General features: G+C 60.9%; 1 protein-coding gene across 1 annotated transcript in view; it reads right to left on the bottom strand.

Annotated features, from left to right (window-relative positions):
- Positions 1 to 26,196, bottom strand: part of CCDC85C (coiled-coil domain containing 85C) — a 76,190-nt gene that overhangs the window by 12,716 nt on the left and 37,278 nt on the right. The window contains exon 2 of the mRNA XM_020285628.2: positions 9,379 to 9,452. Coding sequence (XP_020141217.2) covers positions 9,379 to 9,452 — 74 coding nt within the window. The remainder of the gene's footprint in view (positions 1 to 9,378; positions 9,453 to 26,196) is intronic.

Raw genomic sequence — 26,196 nt, 5'->3', positions numbered from 1 at the left:
GCCCTCAACGGCTGCCGCCCACCTGTCTCGAACAAGGAGATGTAAGGGACTGGCCCAGGCGCTCGGTGGCCTCTTATCTCCAGGTGCCACCCGTCCTTCTGTTCAGTTCCCGTCTCTGACAGCGCTCCCAGGGTCTACCCAGGGTGGCCCCGATGAGCCCCTGCAGCTCTGAGAGCAGGAATCCCCGGGAAGATGAGAAGGCCACGGGCCGGGTGTCCCTGCTGCGGAGGAGCCTCTGGCAGCAGCCCAGAGGCCCAGAGAGGCTCGGGGAGTGGCCGCAGCTCACACAGCAAGTCCGCACTGGGCCTGAGCAGGGAAGCGTTGCCGTGAAGGGCAGAGCCCGGGGGTGTCCTGAGACCTGCCACCTCCTGGGTCTCTTCGCTCCCGCCCGGGACTCTGCCCGGGACTCTCGGGCTGCCCTTCAGAAGCCCTAGAAGCGGGTGCTGGGGATTGGGCGGCCACGCCTGCCTGGGCGGGGTGGAAAGGGCTGCCGAGTGTTTACAGAACTGGGCCCGCAGTGCTTAGGATTTGGGAGACCTGGTTCCGACCCTGAGGGGGCAGACAGCCTGCTGTGTGTCGCCCTGGGTCCTGGAGGATCTGCCTTAGGGAGACAGCGGCAGGGCACCGCCCCCCCGCCCCGCCCTCCCCTCCCCCGAAGGAAGGGCACCTGACTCAGCCGCCAGCTCTGCTCCATGTGCAGACCAAGCCTGGAAGGTGGTTTCGGCGATGAAAACCTGGGGATCTCATTCTGCAAAGGGGCCAGCATGGCAAATAGCAGGATTTTTAATTTGGATTTAAGTGCAATCACGGTTACTCATTTGATGCGTCATTAGTCACACTGCCCCTTAATGAGAGCCTGTGCGTTTCTCCTGCCTGGCTTTGTGGCTTGCTAATAAACTTCTGTGGACATGCAAAATGTTTATAGATGCTCAGCGAAGGCAGGAGTGGGAATTGCATGCTGCTAATTAAAAAGCTCCCCCACCCCCGTGTACACACACCTCCTCCCAAGGAAACCGCCTAGAGAGGGGAGGAGACAGCGGCCCAAACCTGTGTGTGCAGTGGCAGCACGTGGCTGCCCGGAGCCCATGTGGCGGAGGGTCAGAGGGGCTCTGGGGGAAGCAGCGTGGCTTGAGCCCAGTCTAGGTGGTGTGTGGATGGGGACAGGCGGGGCCTGGCTGGTGGGAGGGATTGGGGGGGTCTACCCCCAATGGCTGTGTGGCCGAGTGGATGTCACTCCTGTGTCTCTGTATGTCTGTGTGCATGCTGGGCCAGGCGCCCGCAAGGTCTGGTGACCCCTTCCTTGCCCCCTGTCCCCGTGAGAGGAGGCACTGTGAGAGGCCCCAGGGCTGGTCAGTGCAGAGTAATGAACGGTCCGGGTGCTGAGCAGTAAACCGGGGCCTTCGCAGCCTGAAGAGCTGCCATCTCCGCCCAGGAAACCTGGCAAATGGCTCACTGCCCACTGGTGGGGCGCAGGGACAAGCCTGGAAGCAGAGGCTGGACTGCACGACCTCGGGCGGCCATGCCCCCACCAGGGACCCCAGCAGCTCCAGGAGAGCCGGGGCCACAGGCCTGCCTGGGCTCCACTCTCCTGACCACCCCACAAGGTGCTCTGAGAGGGGACTTCGCCAGACCTGGGCCCACTTGGCACTTGGTAATGACCTTGCTAGTTTACGGTGTGCGTGGCTGGACAGTTGTGGTTCACAGCGCGGCCCCAAGCCCAGGGCTGGCGTGCAGTCATGTCGGTTCTCACGTGGGGTGATCTTGCCCTGGCAAAGTCTACAGACATTTCTCATCTTTACAGCGGGGGCAGTGGGTGCTGGCACCTTGTGGATAACATCTCACCTTGCCTGGGGAGATCAGAGCAACCCACCCACTTTCTGGGCCTGTTTGCTTGCACAGAGGTGGGGTCAGCAGAGGCTGCCGGGTGGCCCACAACACACAGTCCAGACCACGAGGACTGACCCACTGCCCTAACCACCAGCTGTCCCGACTCTCAGTGCTCCCCACAATTTGCCCTTTCATCCTCTGAACAACGTACGTGGCAGGCACCATCAGCGTCCTCACCTTACAAAGGGGAACACTGAGGCACACAGAGGTTACAGCACTGGAACCGGGCCCTCTGGCTCAACACCTTACAGCGCACACAGAACAGCAGCCCCCACAACCAAGAATTCCCGGCCGCATGCTGCAGTGCTGAGGCTGAGAAAGCCTGGGCCAGGCAGGGCGGGGTGGTGGAAAACCCCGGGAGAGCAACGTACCAGGGCAGGTACTCCGCGGTGGGCATCCTCAGGCCTGGGAGAAGGGGACGGAGATGAGGCCATCCAGAGGCCTGCGGGCTGGCAGGAGAGTGGCCAGTGCCTGAAGGGCCCAGCTGCCCCCAGCCACAGGCCTGTCCTGCAGGGATTCGACTGCAGCCCACGGAGCCGCACACGTGCTGGCCCTCAGGACAGCGCAACCCGTGCAGGATGCCACCCAGGGCCCAGCCAGCTCAGCAGCCCCGAGACCCTGCTTGGGCCCCTGGGCCAGTTCCCACGGGGAGCCACAACCAGGCAGGCTGTGGCCTTGCCTCCACCGCCAACCTGCGTGGCCTCGGCAAGCCCCTCCTCCCGGCAAACACCACGAAGCGGGGTCACCATCAGCCCTGCCAACTGCCCGAGTAGGGAGGGCGTGGCGCCAGGCGGCGAGACAGGGCTTGCCGTGGGGTGCCTGGGGGAAGGGGGCGCTGCGGGACTCTCTCGCTGCTCTGCTGCAGAGCTGGAAATTAATGCCACCTCGGAGACGGGGCACATCCCAAGAGGAATCCAAAGGTAGGACCAGTGCGCCCTGGGAAGGAAGTGCCACCAAGAAAGGACAGGAGGGCGCCGGGGAGGGGACACAGCACACGGCACACACAGCACTGCAAACAGGTCTCCCACGGGGCAACGCTACCTGGAGCCAGCTCCTCGGGTGGCCGTAGGGGCGGGGCAGCTGGAAGAAAGGACAACAGCGTCACAGCAAACGCCAGCCACACCCGTCGCCTCGGCCCGACCCCTTCCCTGGGCACCTGTTAGCCAGAAGCCTCCTGGACCTCAGCTGGGCCGGAGTGGCTTTCCCACTCCAAGGTGACCCCCACCAGCGCATGTCTTGTCTTTAGAAACTGCAGATTCAACAAGGACGAACGGAGCACCTGCTACGTGCCGGGCACTGGGGCCCTGGGGATGCCCAGCCAAAGCTCACACCAGAATTCAGCTGCCGCAGTACCCTGCCACCCTCCTAGGGAAAAGCAGCCCTTCTGAGAGGTCCTCAAGTGGGGTACACTGGCCTGGAGCACCCCAAGATCACAGCCAGCTCATAGAGGGCAGGTGGGGATGCAGCCCCCGCCTGGCCTCCTGTGGGCAAGGTTGGCCTGCACGGTCCCTCGCAAGAGCTACCCAGTAATGCCAGTGGGTTTACTGTCTCTTTTGTTTTTGTCCTTTAATCTGTAAGAGAACTCAGTTGCAGGCCTTACTTAGGAACAAAGGGGCTGCCACTGCAGCCGGGTGTGCAGAGACTCCTTCCCGATTTGCACTCAGACCAGGCAGTGGAGGAGGAACGTGTAGCTGGCACGGGAAGCTGATGTTACTTATCCACGGCTGGCACTGCTGCCCCCCACGCCCCTAGCAATTTCATGCCCTAAATCCCATGTTTGCACCACCCAGGACCACATGGCCTGTGGTCCCCCTCCACAGGCCCCCTCCATGGGGCCTTCCACAGGCCCCTGCTTGTTCTAATGAGGTGAGTGGGGGACAGGCCCATTGAGGGGCTGGAGGGACAGATTTGCAAAATATAAATCCCACCTTGCCTGGGCCGATGAGAGCAACTCACCCACTTTCTGGGCCTGTTTGCTTGCACACAAGTTGGGGTCCGGCAGAGGCCGCCGGGTGGCCCACAACGCACAGTCCAGACCACGAGGGCTGACCCACACCCCCAGCACCGGCCACCATAGCTCTCAGTGCTCCCCACAATTTGCCCTTTCATCCTCTGAACAACGTACGTGGCAGGCACCATCAGCGTCCTCGTCTGACAAATGGGAACACGGCGGCACAGAGGGTAAGGCACTTGAACCAGGCCCTCTGGCTCCAGAGTCCTGGGCGTGGCCCCTGCGCCTGGCGGACGCTCGTCAAGCCCCCAGTGCCAGGGCAGGGAGCTGGAATCCTGTCTCTAGTCCCGCCCACGGCGCTAGACTGGCCATCTGCTCCCAGGCTGGGAAGAGGCAGTTCCCTCCCCGGCCGGGGGGGAGGCTGGGCCAGCACTAAGGTTCAGCTAAGGAAGCACTTAAAGTCCTCCAGAGACCCAGACAGAGGGACAGGGACAAGGCGGCCAACCCCAGGTGCCACCCGGGCAGAGGGGGAGGGCCCAGAGCCTGTTCCCACGGCAGCGTGTCACAGAAGATGCAGACGCCAACTGCCCACGTCGAATACTGCAAGGCCAGCATCTCCGGAGGGACACGGGGGGCAGGACGGTGCCACCCCCCTCGGCAACATAGGAAACAACTGAGGCATCGGCAATGGCAGGGACGGTGGCAGATAATCCCTGTCTCCCCAAGCCTGGATGGGTTGAGAGCTCAGACAAAGGTCACAGCTCAGCAGCTCACTGGGACGGGCCAGGCCCATGCCGCCGGCCGGGGGCACGGTCAGCCACACCTTGCAAAACCCCAGGCCCGTGGGACCAGAAAGATGCGGGCACGGCAGGTATGACCCACGAGCGTTCCCAGCTTCCACGTCACGTGCTGTACTGGGTGTCACCATCAGCCCGTTTTACAGGTGAAGAAACTGGTGCCAAGAGATAAAGGGTTTTCGCCTAATGCCGCACAGCAGGTGAGCACTGGGGCAGGGATTACCTGAGCCTAGACTCCTCCAGGGCCCGAGCCCACCTTCTTGCACCATCGGGCCAACACCGCTGCTGTGGGTTGAATCGCGTCGCCCCAAAAATTCATATGTTGAAGTCCTAACCACCAAGACCTTTGAATGTGACCTATTTGCAGATAGGGTCTTTGAAGAGGTTCAGATAGTGAGAGTACCATCTTTGGAGGTAATCAAGAGATGGCGAGATGTCTGGACGACCACATTTGGGAATCCTAAGGGTATTAGGGTGGGTCCTATTCTGATATGACTGGTGTCCGCCTGAAAAGGAGAAACGGGACACAGACGTGCACAGAGGGAAGACGACCTGAGGACACAGGGAGAAGACCACAGCTTCGGAGAGAGGCCTCAGAAGGAGCCGACCCTGCTGACAGCTCCACCTTGGACTTCGAACCTCCAGAACTGTGAGGCAGCAAGCCTCAGTTGGCTAAGCCCCCCAGGCTGCAGAGCCCTGCTACGGCAGCCCAGCAAACTCACACAGCACCCACGTCAGGAAACCCTCTCCACCCAGGCCTCAGTTTCCCCATCTGTGCCTGGCGTAAACCCTGGGCCCCTTTCAGCAGCACCGCGGGACGTGACAGGACGCAGGAGAGGTGCAGAGGTGAGGAGGGGCGGGCTGGGGCCCCTCACAGCCCGCAGCCTGGAGCTCAGCCTCACACCGCAGCCGGCCTCTGGCCTCCGAGAGAACAGGACCGGGGCGCCTGCTCCTTTGTGAGGCCGGCTTCTGGGCGCACAATGGAGGCTTCATTTATCAGCCCGGCAGGGGGGTGAACTGGAGGCCCCAGCGTCAATTACAGTCGCCCCCACCCCAGGGCGGCCGGGCACAGCGGATCCACAGGAAAAATAATAACGTGCGCGGAGTCTTGGGATGAATCATCGCGGAGGAAGCAGCTGTGTTGATGAAATTTTAAAGCCAACAGGAGAAAGAAAATACGAACTGCAATACAGTAATTTAGCCCGTGAACACGCTGGCACATTTTTAATTAAAGCTATTTTGGAGTTAAATAGAGGCCGTGGGGGGAGGGGCAGGGCAGTGGGGCGTGGGAATCTGGAGGGGCGCTCTGCCCTCCCCTCCCCTACCCAGGTCACCTCGTGCCACCTCAAAGAAGAACACTCCCCTCTCCTGCCTTTCACCAACAGAAGACTCCCCACTTTGCGCTGAGCTGGGGGTTTCTGTACAATTTGATTTCGCGGAAAAGATTTCAACGTCAGGATCATAAACTCTCACAGGCCAGAGCCCATGAGGCTGAGGACAGCCACTCACAGCCACAATCTCTTTCTTCAAGATTCCCAAATGTGGTCATCCGGCCATCCAGCCATCTCTTGATTACCTCCAAAGATGGTGCCCTCACTACCTGAACAAAGACCACCTCCCTTGGTTAAACAGACCCTTCTTATTCTGAGCAAGACACAGCCTCCTCTCTTGGCCTCGGAGACTGGGAGGGGAGTGGCACGGCTCCCCAAGGTGCATTCACCCAGTTCAGCTGCGCCGGGCACTGGAGACATGGATGTGACTGCAGCCCAGGACGCAGAGCTCGGAGGAGGTGCTGGGCCCCCTGAAGGTGGTCAGGGAGGGCTGTGGGCAGAGACAGGCCAGGAGGCAGGAGGCTAAGAAAATCCCACCTTCCCTGGGCTCCCCCCAGAATGGGACCACTACTCTCATCGTGGGCTGAGCCCTGCCACGGGCTCTCCCCACTCGCTTGGTCCTTCATCAGCCCTTCCCATGCACGCGAGTCCTGCTGGCTGGGACCTGGGCAGGTGAGGTACCACCTGCCACCGGGAACCCCCGAGCAGGCTGGGGGCCCCTCCTCACGCTGTCTCTCCTCCTCTCTTTCTCCTACACGCTCGCGACAGCAAAGCCCTCCTTCTTGGCCAGCAGCGCCACATGCCCTCGGGTGGCAGGGCCGTGGTCCCGGAGACTCTGCGGCTCTGCGGACGCCAGGGGCTCCTGGTGCGTTTGCTGACGGTGAGGTTCGGGGCCAGCCCCTCTGCCACAGTGTGGGAACGGGGCAGGAGGGCATGCAAGGCGGGGTGGCCACGGCCCCAGCACCAACAGGCAGCCCCCTTCCCAGGATGCTGGGCTCGGCCCCGACACCCGCTTGCTGAGACCCTGGCAGAGCCCACTGGCCGCAGGGTCCGCACTGAAGAAGAAACTAGGGATGGGACCTGGGTGCCCCCTGTCCCCACAACACACAGACGCACCCACGGGCTCATTCAGCCACCACTGGCTGAATGCTCAGCTTCACGAGGCTTCGTCTGGGAAGGAAGCAAAGTTCTACTAAAGCAATGCAACACGCTGAACGCTTCTACACTGGATGATCTGAGTCCCGCGCCCCCTCGTGTGTAACAAGTGTGCAAAAGCAGGTTTCTGCCCTTGAATCCCGGTCTAGCTGCCTGCAGCCAGCAAGCCCGGGTCTGGGGCCAGGCGAGAGCCGGCACCTGCACAGCTGATGGGCGTCTGGGGTCTGCGCCCAACCCGTCTGGCCCAGGGCGTGGGCACAGGTGGGGATGAGGATCTGGGCAGAACCCTGCTGCTGCCTCCAGGGACAGGGCAGAGCAGAGCCGGGGACAGAGGGGGCCCTGGGCAGAGCCACTCTCCACGCTCAGGCTCCCATCAGCCTCCCACTCTGCACAGACGGGCAGGGGCCGGAGCACACAGCCATGGCGGGAGGGGCTGGCGAGACCTGGGTGCCCCGAGAGAAAGGCGGGAGCAAGGGCTGCTGCTCCACGGCTCGCACGGGCACACGTTTCCAGCGAGTCCACGGTCGGGGCCACACTTGGAACTGGGGTGTCTCTTCCCAGTGGGACAATGTGGCCCAGGACAGCAGGGACCAAGGGGTCAAGGATACGCCTGTCCTTGTGGCAAGAAGACCAGGCGTGGTCTCTGGTTGGACCTAACGTACTTCCCATGGAAAGGACGTGGCAAACAGCACCCTAAATACGCAGCTTGAGCTCTCGACCTGCTTCTCCACGGGGACAATGAAAAGAAGCATGGCCAGGTCCGGGCACATGCAGGAGGCCGCTGACCCATGCAGGAGGGCCTGGGCACACGGGCCTGGCCTTTGCTCTGCGGAGCAGCCGCCCATCCCCCAGGAGGTGGCCCTGCCGTGCCCTGGAAAGAGAAGGGCCTCCCCAGCCCACTGGCGGGGACCTGCTCCAAAGCCAAGGCCTCTGCCCCCTCCGCCCCTCCGCCCTTCCGCCCCCCCAATGCTCCTGGGATCTCCGCTGCAGCAGCCCCCGCAGCCCACCCTGCACACCCTCCTGAGCAACCACGGCCACCCTGTAGGGCCCACATGGACAGTGCGGGTCTAGGGAGCCCACCCCACGGCCAGGCGAGACCCCAGCCGCCTCCCTGCCCTGTCCAGCCCCCCAGAGCCGGCACATCCTTGGGCTACAGCCCTCCTGCCACACAGCACCTTGCACCGACTGTAAAATCACACCAGCCAGCCTTGCCATTCGGAGCCTGGCTGTGCGCCCGGCGTGTGCGTCCTCGTCGTGGCGGTGGAGGAGGGTGAGAGGAAGCCAAATAGAGGACATGTACTCTGCTCAGTCCTGCCGGGCTGTGGGGACTGTCCCCACGGCCCACGCAGGGGCAAGACGCGGGGATGACCAAGGCTAGGGCTGCACCCCTGCTTGAGCCATGAGCCTCGCAGCAGCCACCCGTCGGGCAGAGAGGGTACCTCGTGCTTCCTGAGCAGGGCAGTCGGCACCAAGCCCAGCTGGTCGCCTAGCAACGGGGCCAGGCAGCTGAGCCATCCCTGGGGTTGGTTCCCAGAGAAACGCTTCGGGCATCCCAGGCGAGCGAGGACAGCAGGGGGGCAGGCTGGGATACAGCCAGGGACGGATGGTACGAGGGGTCGGAGGCTGGAGGGCTCAGCCAAGGCAGCTGGCCCCTGCCACCCCTCACCAGCCCCCACCCACAGCGGAGAAGGCCCTTGACCCAGCAGTCACCGTGCCCCTCCACGCTCCGGCCATACTCGAGAGGCACAGCCGACCCTCACCTGAACCCACCTCCTCCCTGCAGCCCGCACCCCTCACCCTGTCTCCAAGCTGCCGTGCCTCTGCTGCCTGGCTCTGCACAGGGGCTGCAGCCTCCTCTGCCTGCAGGGCCAGGACTGGGAAGGCAGAGCAGGGACCCCAGCCCAGAGAGGAGCGGGCCGGCAAGTCTGGCGTGGCGGAGGCGGGGAGGTCTCCGTGTGAGTCTGCCCGCCTCCCCTGCCTGGATCTGCCCAGATGCCAGAGGGGCACAGCAGTCCATTTCTTCACCAACTGTGTGTCCCTACCCTCCCTGGGACAGGCCCAGAGCCAGCCCCCAAGGAGCTCACAGACCACTGGGGACAGTGTGCATGGGGGCTGGGCCAGACGGAGGTCCTGCAGGTGTGGGAGGCGGGATTTGATCTGTGGCCCCAGCTCTCCAGGATGGGACTGGGGCGGGAGTTGGGCCACCTGGCGGGAAGGGAGCGGGGTGAGCCGGGGCTGCCGCCCGCAGCCGGCCTACCTGCGCCAGGAGCTTGTCACCCTCCAGCAGCTTCACCTTGGTCTCCAGCTGCCTGATGTAGGTGGACGAGGGATCTGGAAGGACACAGAGGAAGGGCACGTTAGGCTCCAGCAGACTCCACCCCAACAGGCAGAACCCACCCTGCCCCCGGCCTCCTGTCCGCGGCTTCTGAGCCGGGCTTTCTGATCTAGACAAGGTATGAGGGGTTCCCTCACCAGGTCCTGGGACGACTCCTTCAGCTTATTAGAAGCTTCAGGCCAAGAAAAGCTCTCATAGCCACTCACAGCCCACCCCAGGGTCCAGGGTCCGGGGTCCAGGGAGCCCCTGTCCCCTCCACGGTGGGGAAACTGAGGCTCCCGAGCATGCCACGCCAGCACCCGGAGCTCATGCCGGTCGGCCGCACCTGCTCACAGGTGAGCCATTCCACCCAGGAACTGCTCACAGACGACGTGCGGGCGGCAAACACGGCAGGCCGGGAGCCCCAGCCAGACACACCTGTGGCCTTCCCAGTCACGGGCCCCAGTTTCTGAGTCAGGCTCAGGGGAGGCCAAACTGGCAACCCGAGCAGACAGACTGCCGCTGCAGGGGTGACATCTACCCGCCCTCACCACACCCACCCAGCTCTTCAATGACATCAGAAAAACAGTCGAAATCCCACCCCTCCCACGGCCACCAACAGCCCGGGCCTGCCCCGCCAGGCTGGGCACTGCCGCAGAGGGCACAGCGATGACCGGGGCACGCCCGGGCAGCCCAGGCCAGGACGGGGGAGTCTGCTTCAATGAAGCCAAAGGGTGACTCAGGGCAGAAGGGCTGGGGGCTGGGAGGAGGAGAGGGGCAGCAAGGCCTGGCCCGGCGCCCCCGTGAGCCAGATGGCATGAGGAGCCTCTGCGGTAGCCACGCAGCCATGGTAAGGGACAGACCGTCGCACCTCTGTCCACGCCCATGGCCGGTCACTGCTCCTCCTGCCATACCAATGCCCCAACAGGGCACAGGGTCCTCCCAGACTCACGCCGCTGACCTGTGGTCTCGGGAGGCACCAGACATCAGACCCTTCCACCCAAGCTGGCTGGCTGAGCCCGCACCACCACGGCGGGGGACTCGGGGTGGGGAAATGGACTTCCCCGGCTCTTAACATTCCCGGGTGGGCAGAGGGGGCTCAGGTGCTGCTGGGGACGGGCAGGCCCGCCATGCCAAGCAGGGAGCAAGGGAGCGTCTGTCTACCCCAGCACACCTTCAGCAGGACCCTTGGGAGGATCCACACCCAGCCGAGCGTCCAGCCCAGCCACAGGCGGGAACAGGGTGCTTGGAGCCCAGCCTCGTCCCACTCGCTTCTGGGGAACCGCACAAGACAGACCCTCCCTCCCATTCCAGCCCAAAGAGTCACCTCTCAGGAATGTGGAGCCTTCTAGAGAGGAGAGAAGGGCGGATCCCCAACCAGGCAGACCCGCCCTGCCCTCGGGTGACCACAGCATACCTCAGGCCTCACTACCACTACCACCCGCTCTAACAAAACAAAGTTCCAAGAGGCTCAGTGGCCTGTTCTGGCACAGCTCGGGGAAGCAGGGAGATGGGATTTGACCACACGGGCCCCTCCGCTCAGGATCCCGGGCCCAGCACCTGGCCGCTGAGAGACGGGCTCCCTCACGCCCTTCTCTGGCTGGGGGTCACCAGGGCCCCGCCCGAGCCTGCCCGGGCCCGCCCTCGCTGGCCTCAGTGCTCCGTCAGCACTGGCGACAGTTCCCACGCTGCCCCACACAAACAGGCCGCGGGCAAAGGGCCTCAGTGTTCAGGGCTTGCTGGGCCCAGGGAAACAGGGCACAGCCCGGGCTTCCCAAACCTTCCGTCCTGCACCCCGTTCAAAGGAGAATTTCCTGGAACACCCGCTGGAAGCAGGGAGCAGGTAAACCCAAAGACCCTTCCGGCTCCCTCATCCCTACCCAGTAAAGACAAGAAGCCCCAGTGACGACCTGACCCGAGTGGGGTGGGGAGGGCCCAGTGCCCCACGTGGGACAGGCAGCATCCCCGGCATCTTGCACCTGGTTGGAGCCTTGTGGGGGACAAGAAGCCACTGTCCCTATGTCCCAGATGAGGAGGCCACGAGGAACAAAGGGTCCCCACTCGCTGTGGGCGAGCCTTCCAGCCCCTCTCCCCGCCACCCAGGCCATCCCCACAGTTCAGTCCCTGGGACCACCCCCTTTCTGGCCACGCTGGTTAGAGCTAACTGCACCCAGCCTTGGAGAGGGGCTGGCACAGACTCACCGGAAGAGGCGGGTCTTGGTCAGACCTCGGCTGGGTGCTCCACTGCAGCCCTGAGCAGCAGGAGGACGCGGCTGCTGTGTGTGCCACCAGCCCAAGGCGGCACTAACTCTGCCCTTAACAGCCACAGAACCATTGAGAGGGCGGCACGCTGCCCACCCATCCCCCTCTGCCTATGCTGGTGGGGTGAGCAAGGGGCTCCCGGCATGTCCCTTCCCAGGCAGACCACGGTCTGAGTTGAGGACTGAGACCCACAGTGGCAGATGTGCCCCAGCACCCTCCCTGGTGCCCCCGGACACAGCCGGGGTCTAACACCACCTCCCAGGATGGTGGCGAGGACCGTGATCGGGCCAGCGCCAGGACAAAGGACTCGGGCCATCCCACAAGTCACCAGCAACACCCAACCGCAGGGCCCACAGGCCACTGGGCCTCCCCAGGGGGCCACTCGAGGGCACAGACCAAGGAGCTGCCCCCGCTAAGCCCATCTGTTCAGGCTCACCCCAAACCCCGAGGGGCAACAGAGAACAAAATACACTTCAGATCACCAGGGTTTGCTGGGCTTTTTTTTTTTTTTTAACTTCAAAAGAGCAATATAACAGTCTAAAAAATATTTTAGACCATCCAGTAATCCCAGTGGATTAATTAGAATTAATCCTAAAGAATTAGTTCTAATTATGAAGAACGCAGATACTTGCCGTGGCCAAAGCTGGAAATAACTATTTGTCCCACAATAGCAGAGGGCTCCACCCTGTCATCGTCACAATGATGTTTAGAAAGAGTTTCTCTCCTAGACAATAGGAAAGACACTTAAAATGCCAGTGGAGGGACTGGACGCAAAATTATGTGAGTAATGGCTGCTGTGCTTAAAATATCCGTGCACGGACGAGGATCCAGGAAGGAAATGCGCAGGAACGCTGGCTGGCGGCACTGCTCAGACGAGGGAGCCAGTGATTTTATTTTTTTTATTTATTCACATGACTTCTTGTTAATTTTCAAATAATCTACGTCTAGAGTAGAAACAAATCTTTCTTTTAGAAAAGAGAAAAGGAGAATGGATGAAATTATCACACCTTCCCATCACATGGCCACCCACTGAAATCACTGGTATTTTAAACCCACCAGTCCTGGCCCGTCTCTACACTTCTGCTCCAAAAACCAGGCTCTGCACGCGGCCAGGGCCAAGCGCCAGGCGGCTCAGGTCAAGGGTGCAGGCACCCTGCAGAGAGGTGGACCCTCCCGGGGTTGCAGGGGGGGCAGGAGACCCTGGGAGGGGCCTGGCGCCCTGGGGGTACCATCCTTCCCAGCAGCCGCGAAACTCGTGATCCCGCCGGGCGCCTGGGAGCCCCAGCCTCTTGCAGACAAGCGTGTAATTAAATTAATCCCAGGGTTTACCGTAATGAGGACGGGAGCCACCGGGGAGGGAAACATCATTTCCCAGCCTGGCTGCTCCTGGGCAAAATGAGGGAGGTGACCACAAAGGGACCCTGGGCCGGCCAAGGTGCCCCATGGACGCTCCCCAGACACCTCCGGGGGCCCAGCAGCACATCCTGCTTCTGCCTGGGAGGAGAGTCTCCCTGCAATGTTCTTGCCTCCTGGACCTCATGGGTCCCTTGCTCTCCAGCGAGTAAGAGAAGCCGTGTAGCCCACGGTGGGCAGGAGCCACACAGCCAGGGTCTGCCAGGCCCTCCCTACTGGCGCTGTCCTGGCTCCCTCCCGGGAAACCCCGCACCGTGCCGCTGACCACAGGCTGCCCGGCCTTCTTGGAAGCCGTGGGGCAGGGCTGGTTCCCATCATCCCTCCTGGCCTGGTTTTCCCCTGACACAGTGACATTGCCCACAGTGTCCCATGTCCAGACTGTACAAACTAGGGGCCAGAAGCCATGTCCAATCACCTCTGTAACCCCCTCCTTGCCTAGCTCAGCACCTGGCACACAGTAGGCCCTCAGGAAGAGTCTGCAGCCCTAACAGGCACTCGTCCTGCAGGGGACGAGACAACTCTAGTTCCAGCTCCTGCCAGCAGCAGCAGCAGCTCCCGCAGCTCCGGGAAGACCTGGACAAGGACCTGCAGAGGCCACTGGCAGCGCTCCCAGGCCCAGGGCACCTGCTTCTTAGACCTGACCTGACAGCACCCGGCACTATCCCTGCCTCCCCCAGCTCCCTGGGAGCTGCAGAAGCAGACAGGAGACAGGGGTGCAGTTCCGGTGGGTTATTTGGGAAGTGAGCTCAGGATGCCCCGGGAAGGGAGCGAAGAAGTGAGGCGGGGAAGGGAAGAAGCCAATGGAAGGGGTTCCGGGGGCTCACTGCGGGGCTGTTATGCCCAGCAGCGCCCAAGAGTGGACAGGAAGAGCTCCCAGGCGGAGCGGCAGGTGCCAGCAGGTGAAGCCGCAGTGGGCTCAGAAGCCGTAGTGGCCTCGGAAGCGGTAAGCACCTCGGGATCCGTGCTGGGCGTCCGCAGTGTCTGCCATGGTGCAAGAGCAGGTGTGGTTTATCCTCTCTCCATAGGAGGAGGACATGCAGTGACACGAGGGGTGAGCTCCCCAGTTACTGGCCCGCCTTGCAGCCCCCTCCCCCTGAGCAAGACCCTACAGCAGGGCTTCCCTGCCCCTGTCACTTTCTGCAAAGTCTAGGGACAGGCAGGCCTGTGGCAGAGCGTCAGCAGGAGCCCAGCCACAGGGGCCTCAGGCCTCCTCCGCGGGGCTCCCTGAGATAGATGGCTGACATCTCGCTGCACTTGGCTGATTAGATCCCTTCTTCTTCCACTTCATTAGGGAGGGTTGGCTGCAGCCGCAGGGCAGGAGGGCCTCATTAAACACAAGCCCCTCTTTGCCGGCTTCCTCCCTTCTCCGGCCCTGGAGGATGGAAGCAGCCCTGAGAGCATCTCCTGCCCCAGCTGGTTTCTCGCTTCTCTCTCTCCCTCCTCCCACCCAAGGACTTAACCTGGGCGGGGCAGGTGCAGTGTCCACACACCTGGTGTCAAGCAAGTGCACAGCAAAAAGTCCACAGAAGGAACACCCGAGACATCTCACACTGGCACAAACACCACCACACATGCACACGCATGTGCGCACACACGCACCCGTGCACGCACACGCAGAGCAGGTCCTGGAAACCCTGCAGGACAGGCCAGGGAGGCGCCTCCCACTCTGCCACCACCATGGAGCCACCTCAGCCTCTACCCTCGTCTCCTACTTCCCTCACACGACACGGTAAGACCGTCCTCCCTGACATGTGCAAAGTGCTCCTCTCATAGGTAACCTGACACCCTTTACCCACCACGGGAGGTCCTGTCCTCTCCAACAAGGCACAGAGACAAGGTGCAGACCTGCACAGAGCCACAAAACACGGCAGGGCCGGCAGAACGGGCTCCAGACTCTGAACCCAGTGCCCCTGCGGCCACCAACTGCAGGGAGCTCCAAGCACCAGGGACACAGACCGAGGTGCTCCAGAGAGACCTGTTAGTTACCACACGCTTACCGAGCACCAACCAACGGTGTGCCTTACACACATTAGTCCTCACCGCTCCTCACTATGAGGCCAGTGATCAGACGCCCAGTTTGCAGATGAAGAAACTGAGGCTCTAGCAGGTAAAGTGGCAGCCGCAGGCCCAGGGAGCGGTGGAGCAGGGTCTCCACGGTAGGCTCCAGGGTGCAGCTCCCGGCCTCCTCTTCCCAGGCAGTCTCCCCTCCCCACCACACGCCCAGCGCCTCCCTGCGGCGCCCCTTCCTGCTCCGCTGAGCTGATCCTTGGCCACGGCCACGGCCAGTGCTTTGTGCCTGGGCAGCCACCACCTGCATCAAAGGGTCAGAGAGAGGAGGGAAGAGGTGCAGCCACAGAGGTGAGGCACAGAGAGCACAGGGTCCCTCCTGAAGAAGGTGGCACTGGAGCGGAGCATGAAGAGCAAGCAGGGCTCGGACGGGCAGGCGGTGAGGGTGGCAGACATGGAAGGCAGGTCTGAGCGGGGGCACAGCTGGAGCAAAGGCAGGGAGCTGGGACCACAGCAGGGACAGGCGCACCCGTGCCGGGGCCCGTCAGCACCGGGGGCTGTGCCAGTCGCAGCCTCCCCCTGGCAGACACCGCGGCTCCGGGAGGTGCAGGCCGAACGAGGAACAGGCGTTATTTATGGACCAGGCCAGAGAACCAAGGGGCCACGCGGGAGCAGCAGGTTCCTGCGAGGACGCCTCTCGGCAGTGGCGGCGACAAGCCAGGCAGGCTGGGGCGTGGGGTGGGCACGCGGGGCGGCACGAGGCGGGCACGCAGGGCCACCCAGGCCACGGCACTGCAAGCTCGCAGTGACTTCCGGCATCTCACAAGCACTCAGGGCACAGCAAACGGTTTTTCCCGTTCACACACAGGGGTTTTACTGAGCCCCTCCTGTCTGCCAGCATGCACCACGCAGAGCCCTGTCACCCCGTAACCCTCACGCCAAGCTGACGAGGTGCTCGCTGTCACTGCTAGCACTACTCAACTGACAGGGCCACAGACTCCGAGAGAAGTGGCAGGTCCAAGGTCACACGGTGAAAATGCTGCAGGGCTGGGATTTGAACCAGATCTGTGCAGGGCCAAGGCTCTTTCTGCCCACCTCGACGCCCCCGCCCCTCAGCAGCCATGGGGGTTCAGCACGATGGCCCCTCACCCCTCAGAACGTCATCACTGCGGTTAGCAGGGCTGCTCTTTCTATGCTCCGACCTGTCACGGAGGCTCAGGAACGTTCGCCCGTTCCCCCGACGAAGAGACCAAGGTTCAGAGGGGTCTGCAACCTCCCAGTCACAGAGCTCATAAAAACAGGGCTGGAATTTGAAGTGTGTGTGTGTGTGTGTGTGTGTGTGTGTGTGTGCCCGTGCCCAGGGCTCTTCTAGAAGACCCACTGAGGCAGAGGGGCAGGGGCTGGGGAGGCTGCCTTTTCCCCTCCCACCCCTGCCGCTGGCCCAGGCTCCAGGGAGCCCAGTCTGGACTCTGCCCTCCTCCACCCAGCTCCCCTCCAACAGCCCCAGACGAGCCCAGCTACAGGTGTGAGAAGACTTGGTGTAAGGTTTTCGGTCTGAGCCAAAGACCCCGCGCCCTCTGGGCCTCACCCAGTCACACGTGCCCCACAGGCTGGCACCAGCCCCTCCCGCCATCCCCCTCCGTGCCCGGAGATGCAGGATCATGGAAACCTAACGTCCCGCCTCACAAAGTCAAGTGCTAACCAGGAACCTCGAGGACCGGACCGGAGCGCCGCCCCCCACCGTGTGATCAGAAGCCCAGCTCGCCAAGAACGCCCTCTCCAGCGCCTGCAGCGGACGGAAAAGCAACTGGCAACGAGGAAACGCCAGCGATGGCACTAAGGAGAACTGGCCCCTCCACCTTCCCCAATAGGCCACACCTGCCTCCCGCTGCTGCCATCTGTGCCCTCAAGGGCCAAGCACCACACTGCTCCGGGCTGGGACTCCCAAACGTCCCGGCTTCAGGGGCCATGGGGGGCGTTCAGTCCAGGAAAAGCCACGAGGCTTCCCCCAGGCCCTGAAACCCGGAGCCAGCAGCAGACAGACTCGGTCCACTTAGAAAAAGCGCCCCGGCTGGGACCTGCCTGGCCGCCTCCGATGTTCTCAAACCAACATGCAAACTCCTTCTTCCATCTCCTGCTGGCGAAGCCTGGCGGGCCAAATTAAGATTGTGTAATGTTGCAGATCAGGGGACAAAAAGGGAGAAAGGAATTCCTTCCCCGTGCTTGCGACTTCTGCATCTGGAATTAACCTGTGTGTGCACAGCTGACGGTGCAGGTGTCGGCATGCCCGCCACACTCCCCCGCCCCCGCGCACTCGTGATGACTGGGAACTTCTGGCATTTGTGCAGACGTCAGCCAGCCCAGCCCAGCGACATCCAACCACACAGAGGCCGCGTCACACTCAGCCTGTGGCTCTCAGCACCAGGCTGCCTGGGACACTGGCCTGGCTCCCTGGAGAGCTTTTAAAATCTGATCTCTTCCCCTGAGACCGACTGAACTGGACTCTCTAGGGGAGGGCCTGGCCAGCAGCACACATCCTAGACGCCCGCTGGTGAGTCTAGCGTGCACTCGGGGCTGGAGGCCCCTGATCGGAGCTGTGTAGAGACTGTTCAAATCGTCCGGTTCCCAGCTTCCATCCCCAGGGGACTCTGTCCCTGCAACCCCTGCCAGCCCTGGCTATTAATCAGTGGGGCTCAACTCTGCAGCAAACACCACAGAACCTGCAGGAATTACAACGAGACCAACTGTGCAGGAACGAAGCCTGGCGGGAGAGGAAAAGCAACACTTACTGAGCCCCGGAATGTAGGTGCCAAGCCCCTCAGTGACGTGAGAGGGAGAGGTTTGCTGGTTTCAGGATAAAGGGGGCATGCTCTCACCACTAGATGTCAATCAAGTCTACCAGGTTCCAGGCACTTGTAAGGGGCTGGGGGGGCCCCACTGTCCAGCCTCCCGGAGCCTGCTGTCCAGCAGAGAAGGCAAGAACGTGGGGGGCATGGAAGGCGGTGGGACAGTAGGGGACACATTCCAGCGTGAGGGTCAGGAAACAGGAGGATCCAGGTGTGGCTGGGTCATCACACCCAGGACACGGGCACGGCTAGAGAGAAGGCAAGTATGACCCCTCGCTGTGTGCGAGCAGCACTGGTGGGTCCAGGGCTCCCGGCAGTTCCACCTGACAGCAGCGACACATCTGGACCGTTTCCCTGATGCAGTGAAAACAAGAATCAGTCCTCATGAGCCAGGTGGTAGGATTCCTGGGGTGGCCAGAGCTCAGAGAAGAATGAGCGCCCTGTGTGCACTGACTCCATGAGAAGACAGCGCGGCCACGTGGAGGGGCAGCCTGCAGCCCTGAAAAGACCCACATGGTCTGGAGCCGGAGGGGAAAGGACCGAGCCCTTCCTGGATGGGGCTGCAGCGGCTACTGGCTGTCCATCTATAAAGGGTAAAATTCAATCCCAGCCTCACACCATGCACCAAAAGCAGTTCCAAGAAGGTCAGAGAGTTCTATGTGTAAAAACAATTTTCAAACTTGGGCTTTTCTGAGGCCAAGGTGTGGTGGCACATGCCTGCAGTCTCAGCTACTCAGGAGGCTGAGGTGGGAGGATCACTTGAGCCCAGGAATTCAAGGCTGTAGTGCACTATGGTCACACATGAATAGCCACTGCACCCCAGCCTGGGTAACATAGCAAGAGCCCATCTTCACAAATAAAACTAAAAACAAAGTTAACATAAAAAATAAAAACTTTTGCCTGGTTGCAGTGGCCTATACTCCTAGTACTCTGGGAGGCCAAGGTGGGAGGATCGCTTGAGGCCAGGAGTTCGAGACAAGCCTGAGCAAAGGCAAGACCCTGTCTCTACAAAAAATAGAAAAACTAGCCGGGTATCATGGCACACACCTATAATCCCAGCTACTCAGAGGCTGAGGCAGGAAGATAGCTTGAGCCCAAGAGTTTGAAGTTGCAGTGAGCTATGATGATGCCACTGCACTCTAGCCCGGGTGACAAAGCGAGACCTTGTCTCCAAAAATAATTAATTAAAATAAAATAAAGTTGGGCTTTTCTGACATATGCTACAACATGGATGAACCTTGACAACGTTACGCTATGGGAAAGAAGCCAGACCCCCAAAATCACATGCTGTATGATCCCATTTACACAAAATGTCTAGAGCAGGCAAATCCAAAGACAGAAAGTAGATTAGTGGTTTCTGGGGGCTGGGGAGGACAGCTGATGGAGATGGAGTTTCTTTCTGGGGTGATGCACATGATCTGGGATTAGATGCCGATGACGGCTGTACAACTCTGTGACTACAACAAAAACCACTGAGCTGTACACTTTCATATGTCTATCTACATATATGTACACACACATACATATAACGTACTTATAACTTGTGAATTCTATCTTCGTAAAGCTAGTATTTTTAAAAAGAGAGAAAGCTTTAAAAGAAAACTTGAGCCCTCAGGTAGGAAAGGATCTCTTCATCAAGAAACAAAAAGAGCAGAGCATAAAGGGAAAGACTGCCAAACCTGACTATGTGAACATTAAAAACCGTGCTGGACAACAGGTAACGTGAGCAGGTTAGGAGACAAGCGGCCACCTGGGAGGGGCTGTGCACACGCCCCACCCCCGAGTGGACGAAGGATTCCTCCGGCCCACACATCCCTGCAAATCAACGGGGAAGTGCGTGAGCAGGGGCAACAGCGACTCGGAGAGGTGAGCCACAAAGGAGGAAACCCGAGTGGGATTGGCAGGGCGTGGAAAGTGGCGCAGCCTTGGGATGGCGTGCAGGAGGGAGGGGCAGCCCGAGGGACACTGGGCTAGCTCAGCAGATCAGGGGGCAACTGGCTCGGTTTCCCCCAGCTGACAACGCTCACTCCTTGAGAAACGGTGGCACAGGTGTCCCAGGAGACAGGTGCAAGAACACTGTACCTGCCAGCGCCGCTACGTTAGTGAAAAAGTAGAAACCACCTAAATGTCTTCCTCAGGAGACCAGAGAAGTTGTGGTTTAACCAAACAATGAAATACTATACCAAGATCAAAACGAATGAAGGCGGCACACCCCTATAGCCCCGGCCACCCGGGAGGTGGGAGGATCGCTTGGGCCCGGGAGTTCAAGACCAGCCTGGGCAACATAGCGAGACCCTGTCCCTAAAAAACCCCCAAGCAAACAGCAACAACAACAAAAAGTGAATGAACTAGAGTCACACGTATCGACAGGGCTACATCTCAAGAACTTCAAGGGGAGCAAGTCCCCAAGGGACACACGATGCCACACCATCTACACAAAGCCCGAAGACCTGCAAAGCACCCTCCTGCCCCTCGGCCTCCCACGCGGGAGGAGCGGAAAGCTGCAGGAGACCGATGCCCGCCAACTGCACCTGCAGGGCCGGGGCTCGGGCGCGCGGAAGACACGCAGGGACCTCAGCTCCTCCTGTCAAGCTTCGTTTCTTAGAAGGAAAAGATGGGAAGCTAAAACGCTTTGTTGTTGACAATGCGATAAAGGCCGTCTGCGGAGAACTAATTGTCTCATTATTCCCCAAGCTTATTGCTTTTTATATATTTCTTAATTAAAAAAAAAAAAAAAGGAAGAAAGTGTGGGCAGCACAGCAGACCCTCCAGAAAAGACACCGGAAACTGCTGACGCTGTAACACCCGCTCCCCGGGTCCGATTCCCAGGCTGCTTATGGAAAAGCTCCGAGTGTCCCCGGCGATGACCTCCTTTGGTGCCACCCTCCCCACCCCACCCCCGCCCTGAGAGCAGCCCATCAACAGCAGGTCGGGGGCCGTGGGGAGAAGAGGGGTCCACGGGGACCCACCTGGGAGGCGGGAAGTCGTCTAGCAGCAGGAGGAAGCCACCCACCAGCGGGCGGGGGGCCAGAGCAAGTCCCCTCTTTGTCCCAACCTGCCCTGTGACCTTGGACAAGCCGCTTCCCATTCCCAGGCCCCAGAGAAATGAGGGCAGGAGGCCCGGATAGCTCAGAGGGCTCAGAAGGCAGGACAGGGACGCGACTCAGCCTCCCGAGGGCGAGCAGACGGCAGCGTGCCCACAATTAGGCAGAGCAGCGAGGACCCGCCCGATTAGAGAAGCGAGACAGACTCGGTGTGTGCACAGCAAATTGGGCTTCCTGTTTCACATAAAGCCAACAGCAGGGTGATTGTTGCCCGAAATGAGCATCAACAGGCCGGGCTTCATGGTGCCATCCTCCCAGAGGTCCCAGGGAGGGTGCATTCTTCAGCCATGGCAGAGGCCCAGCTCCTTTCAGACCCAGGGCGTGCAGCAAGAGGAGATAATTGGCGCTGAGCGACCAAAACAGAAGCCGAGCGCATGTGACAGAGCTGCCATGCTGCTCAGAAGAGGCAGCATAGCGTGGGGCAGAAACTGGGTCAGGACTCCCAGGCCCAGCAGCGCCCCCCACGCAACCCTGGGCCTCAGTTTCCCCAAATGACAACACAAGGGTCTTGTGCTGGATAGTGTTCTCAGCCTGGGCTCATGAACTGTAGTAGGCAGGGTAACATCCCCTCAAAGAGGCCCACATCCTAATCCCCGGGATCTGAGACTGTCACCTGGCATGGCAAAAGGGACCCTGCAGATGAGATAGATGAAGGTCAAGAAACTCAACATGAGACAAGCCTGGGTGATCCAGGCGGGCCCAGCCTAACTGCACCAACGTTTAGAAACAGCCTTTCCCGGATGAGGTCAGAGGAGATGTGACTAGGGAAGAATGGCCAGAGAAATGCAATGCTGTTGGCTTTAGAGACGGAGAAGGGACAACTCGCCAAGGGATGCAGGTGGCCTATGGAGGCTGGACGTGGGTCCTCCCCTCTGGCCCCCAGAAGGGGGTGCGGGCAGCCCTGCTAACCCTTGATGCCGCACTTCTCACCTCCACAACTGTAAGAGACTAAATCTGCATCGTTTAAGCCACCAAGCTTGTGGTCCCTTGTGATAGCTTCTATATGAAACTAACGCAGGAACTAAAAGTCGTGGCCATGTGGCTTTAGATTCCTTGCCTAGCCACTCTGAGCCCCAGTTTCCTTTAAGAATGAGATGAAAAGCCAAGCTTGGAAGCTGCTGGGAGGACATGGGAGGCTCCAGCTCAGAAAGCCCTGGCACGCGGCCTGGACTTTGTGGACACGCCACAACAACTGCCACCTTCCCACCGCCACACCTGACCACAGGGCCTCGACAGGAAAGGACGGTGAGCTGAGATGCCAGCACCAGCTCACCGTGGGGACAGCAGCACCTTGCCGGGCCTGGGGTGCCTAGGCCACACACTCCCCCCTCCTCGGCACAACTGCCCGCCTGGGCCTGGCTCCACCAAGCCCCTGGCACCAGCCTCCTTCTCAAACCCAGCAACGGCAGGAGCAGCACGGCAAACGTGACAGAGTGGGGTGTGAATGCAATTTGGGAAAGTCACACCGGAAGGCTGTTTGAAACAAAAGCAGTATCATTCATTCATGAAGTGAAATGTCCCCGTCTCATGTTAAAATCGAGACTTTTGTAGAGCGCGGAGTACTAGGACCACTAGCTAGTGGGACATGGGGACAAACTAAGGCCGATTCCAGCCACAGCAGAGGAGACGCCCTCCCGGCTGGAATGGGGCACTGCAGCTGGGCAGCCCCTGCACACTGACCGCCAACCCAGCCCCCCATGTTCAAGGGCTGGCAGCTGTTGCCAGAGCCCACATGCGGGGTGAGAGGGGGTGAGGGAGCGAGCAGGTGAGTGTGCAAGCGTGTGAGTGAGCGAGGGGGTGAGGGAGCGAGCAGGTGAGGGCATGCTGAGACCAGAGCCCCTGAGTGGGGGGGGGAGGCTCAGAGCCTCCAGGAAACAGAGCTCAAGAGACAGCGCCAGCCACATCCAGGCAGAAGGGTGGGTCCAGCGATGGCAGCCAGGCCCCAAAAGAAGACAGGAGGGCACCAAGAAGGAAAATGAACCCAGGGGCCCCAGGCCCTCATGACAGTGAGGACCTGAGGCTAAGGGGGAGGCCAAGGAGAATGTCCTTGGTCCCAGGCCACCTGGGAGTCTCATCTGAAAGCTTCAAGGACAGGTGTCCAGGTGGGAGACTCAGCATAGGGTGGAGGGGGTGAAGCTCCTCCCAGGCCAGGTGAGCCCACACCCCTGAATGTACCCAGCCCCGTGGCCCATCGGACTGTGAGCCACCTCCAGCTGCCCTGCCACGCTGGGGAGGAGCTGGGCAGGACCTGGGCTGCGCTGGGCGGTGCTGCACTCCCCCACATGGCCCAGCCACTCTGGGCAGGCTAATACACCTGCCCTCCACGGGCCACGGTGGGGCCCTGCTGGCTCCAGGGCGGCCTGGACTACAGGAGCAGGGACCAGGCCCTGCAGGGAGGGGACAGGCGAAGCCTTGAGCCACCGTGTGCTGCACAGAGAGCCTGGGCGTGCAGCCAACTAGTTCAGGCTGGCTGTGTGTGCTGGGCAGGAGTGTCCCCACCCAAGCCTCAGTGTCCCCTCAGTACACAGGAGGCGGGTCAGGCTCCCCAGACCTCTCTGAAGCAGGGACATCCTGCACAACCCTCCTCTGGGAGGGGGCCCCGGCCAGTTGCAGGTGCAGGCCTGATGGTGCTCTCAAGGCCTAAGAGCTGCCAGGCCAACCCCACTCCAGGTCCCTCCCTGCCCTCCCATGGCCAAGTGACCCACAGGCCAGTCTGCCTTTTGTCAGTAACTGCAGCTGAAATGATTGTCCTTTGGACCCAAGGTTCTCCTCTCAAGGGGAGGGGGCATGAGGTTCCAGGGCTCAAGGGTCACCTGCTCACCTTGGGCAGGGCTTGGAAAGCCTTCTGCTTCCTTCATGGCTCTTGGCACTGTGACATCAGAAGGTGACCCAAAACAGGCCAGGAGCCCATTGTCCTGCTGGTCAGGGCGCTGGGGATGGGCTCAGGTGTGGTCCTCACAGGAGAAGGACCCCAGGTCTCCCCGGCAGAGCCAGGGTAGAAGGTCAAGAGAGGCCTGGGGCCAGCTGGGCCTCTCTGCAACCATGGAAACACTCATCCACATCATAGCTGTGTGACCTCGCACCAGTGACTAACTGTCTCTGAGCCTCTCAGGGTCCTCATCTGTAAATGGTAGCCGCCTCCCCTGTACGGCAGGTGACCTCGCTGGGGCCTCGGCACCACCTCTGCAAAGGGGCCTCCTTCCCAGAGCTCCCTGCGGAGGACGGAGGCGGCCCATGTCTGGCAGCTCACACAGGCGGCCCACTCCCTGACCAGGAGCCGCCCCCACGGGCATGGATGGGAAGGTGAAGGCCCAGGGCTGGGCACCTGCAGTCAGGGCTGGGGCAAGGACCCAGTGCTGGGGACAGGTCCACCAAGGAAGCAGCCCCGGGCCTGTGCCAGGGACGGTCCCCTTTGCCCATCCCCTCCAGAGGCTAGCTCAAACTTGGAGGACAGAGGGACCACAGTCCTGCCCTCTTCCGCGCCAGGGAGCAGCCAATTCTGTGCTCTGGGAAAGTACAGGTGACCAGAGGGACCCTAACCCAAAGGGAGGGCGTGGGCACCCACAGTGAAGGGGTAGAGTCTGAGACTCCTGGGCCCGCCACCACCTTGCTGTGTGACTCTGAGCAGGTTTCCTCCCCTCTCTGGGCTCCAGAGAACCCCTCTGTACAATGAGGGAGGTGACAGCTTCCCAGGACCCTTCCGGCACAGGTGGACGCAGGTGGGCCAGGCCCTTGGAGCCAGAGGAGGCATGCACAGAGCCTGCCCACACGGCTGTTTCTTTAAGAAAGAAATGAACAAGAACAGACTCGAAGGTCGGGGCAGAGCCGGTGCCAGGGTGAGGTCAATGCTTGGTTACTAATGAGAACAAACAGGCCTCGATCCGGCAGGGGAGGGGCAGGTGCTGGGAGCCTCCCTCTGTGTAATCACTCCCACGGAGACCGCTGACAGCCGGCCAGGCCGCCAGGAACTGCCCCGTGCCAACACCTGGTATCTGCAAGAAGATGGCACAAGGCAACGGGAGGACACCCTCAGAGCCTCATGGGACGGGACAAATGGACTTTACATGTCAGCCCGTCCTAACCTCTCGTACCAACGGGGCACACAGGGGACTCTCTAAGGTGTCCACCAGCTTGTCTGAGGTCCCAGGCCAGGCCAGCGGCACGGCCCCAGGCCCTACAGCAGCCCTAGAAGGACACACACCTTGGCCATCAAACCCCTTCCCCTCCCTGGCACACAGCCAGGTTTTGTCCCAGGCCAGGTGGCAAAGACAATGACAGCCAGGGATTACAACCCTGTTGCATTATATAAGAACGCTGGAGTCCATGCCAGCAGAAAAGCACCCACACACGGGCCACTGAGGGACAGGGAGCTGCCCTGGCAGGAGAACACAACCACTGAACATGGAAGGACAGAAGTCAGGAATCCACCTGCTGCCGCCCATGAGCGATGACCACGGACGCTAAAACAGGTGCATGGACGTCCGGCGGGGGTCAAGACACCTGCACAGGCTCCCACAGAGCAGCGACTGTCCACGAAGACACACAGTAACCTTACAGCGGGGCACCTGCTGACCCGACTGACCAAGCCCTCCCACCACACACCAGCTGTCCCCCGACTGGACGCACCGAGGACGCCATTCCCGCCCAGAACGCACAGCCCCAGCCTCCCGGACGAGGAAACATTAGACAGAGCCAGATTGGTAGAAGATCTACTACCAAAGAACCGGTCTGCACTCTTCAAAAACATCAAAGAAAGAGGGAGGCACGGTTCCAAATGAGAGAAGAAGGCCGCAGCGAGAAGGTACCGCGTGTGATCCCGGATGAGAAGCTCATCGCTAGAGCGTCGCGCTGGGACAGGTGCCGTGCCGACGCCGAATTTCCTGACACTGATCACTGTGCTGTCACTGTGCTGTGTGAACATCCTTGTTCTCGGGAAATGCACCCCTAAGTAGGTAGGGTGAAAGAGGGGTGTTCACTGCAATGTCTCTCAAATGGTTCAGGAAAAAAAAGAGTCCACAGAGAGAGGGAGGGAGGGAGGGAGGGGAAGGCAATGAAGCTGTACAGGAGCCTTTGGTGTATTCTTGCCACTCTTCTCTAAGTTTGAACAGATTTCAGAAGAAAAGAAAAAG

Source organism: Microcebus murinus, chromosome 6, assembly GCF_040939455.1.
Source record: "Microcebus murinus isolate Inina chromosome 6, M.murinus_Inina_mat1.0, whole genome shotgun sequence".
Classification (NCBI taxonomy): domain Eukaryota; kingdom Metazoa; phylum Chordata; class Mammalia; order Primates; family Cheirogaleidae; genus Microcebus; species Microcebus murinus.
The sequence above is the reverse complement of the archived record's forward strand: the minus strand, read 5'-3'. Positions and strand labels throughout refer to the sequence as shown.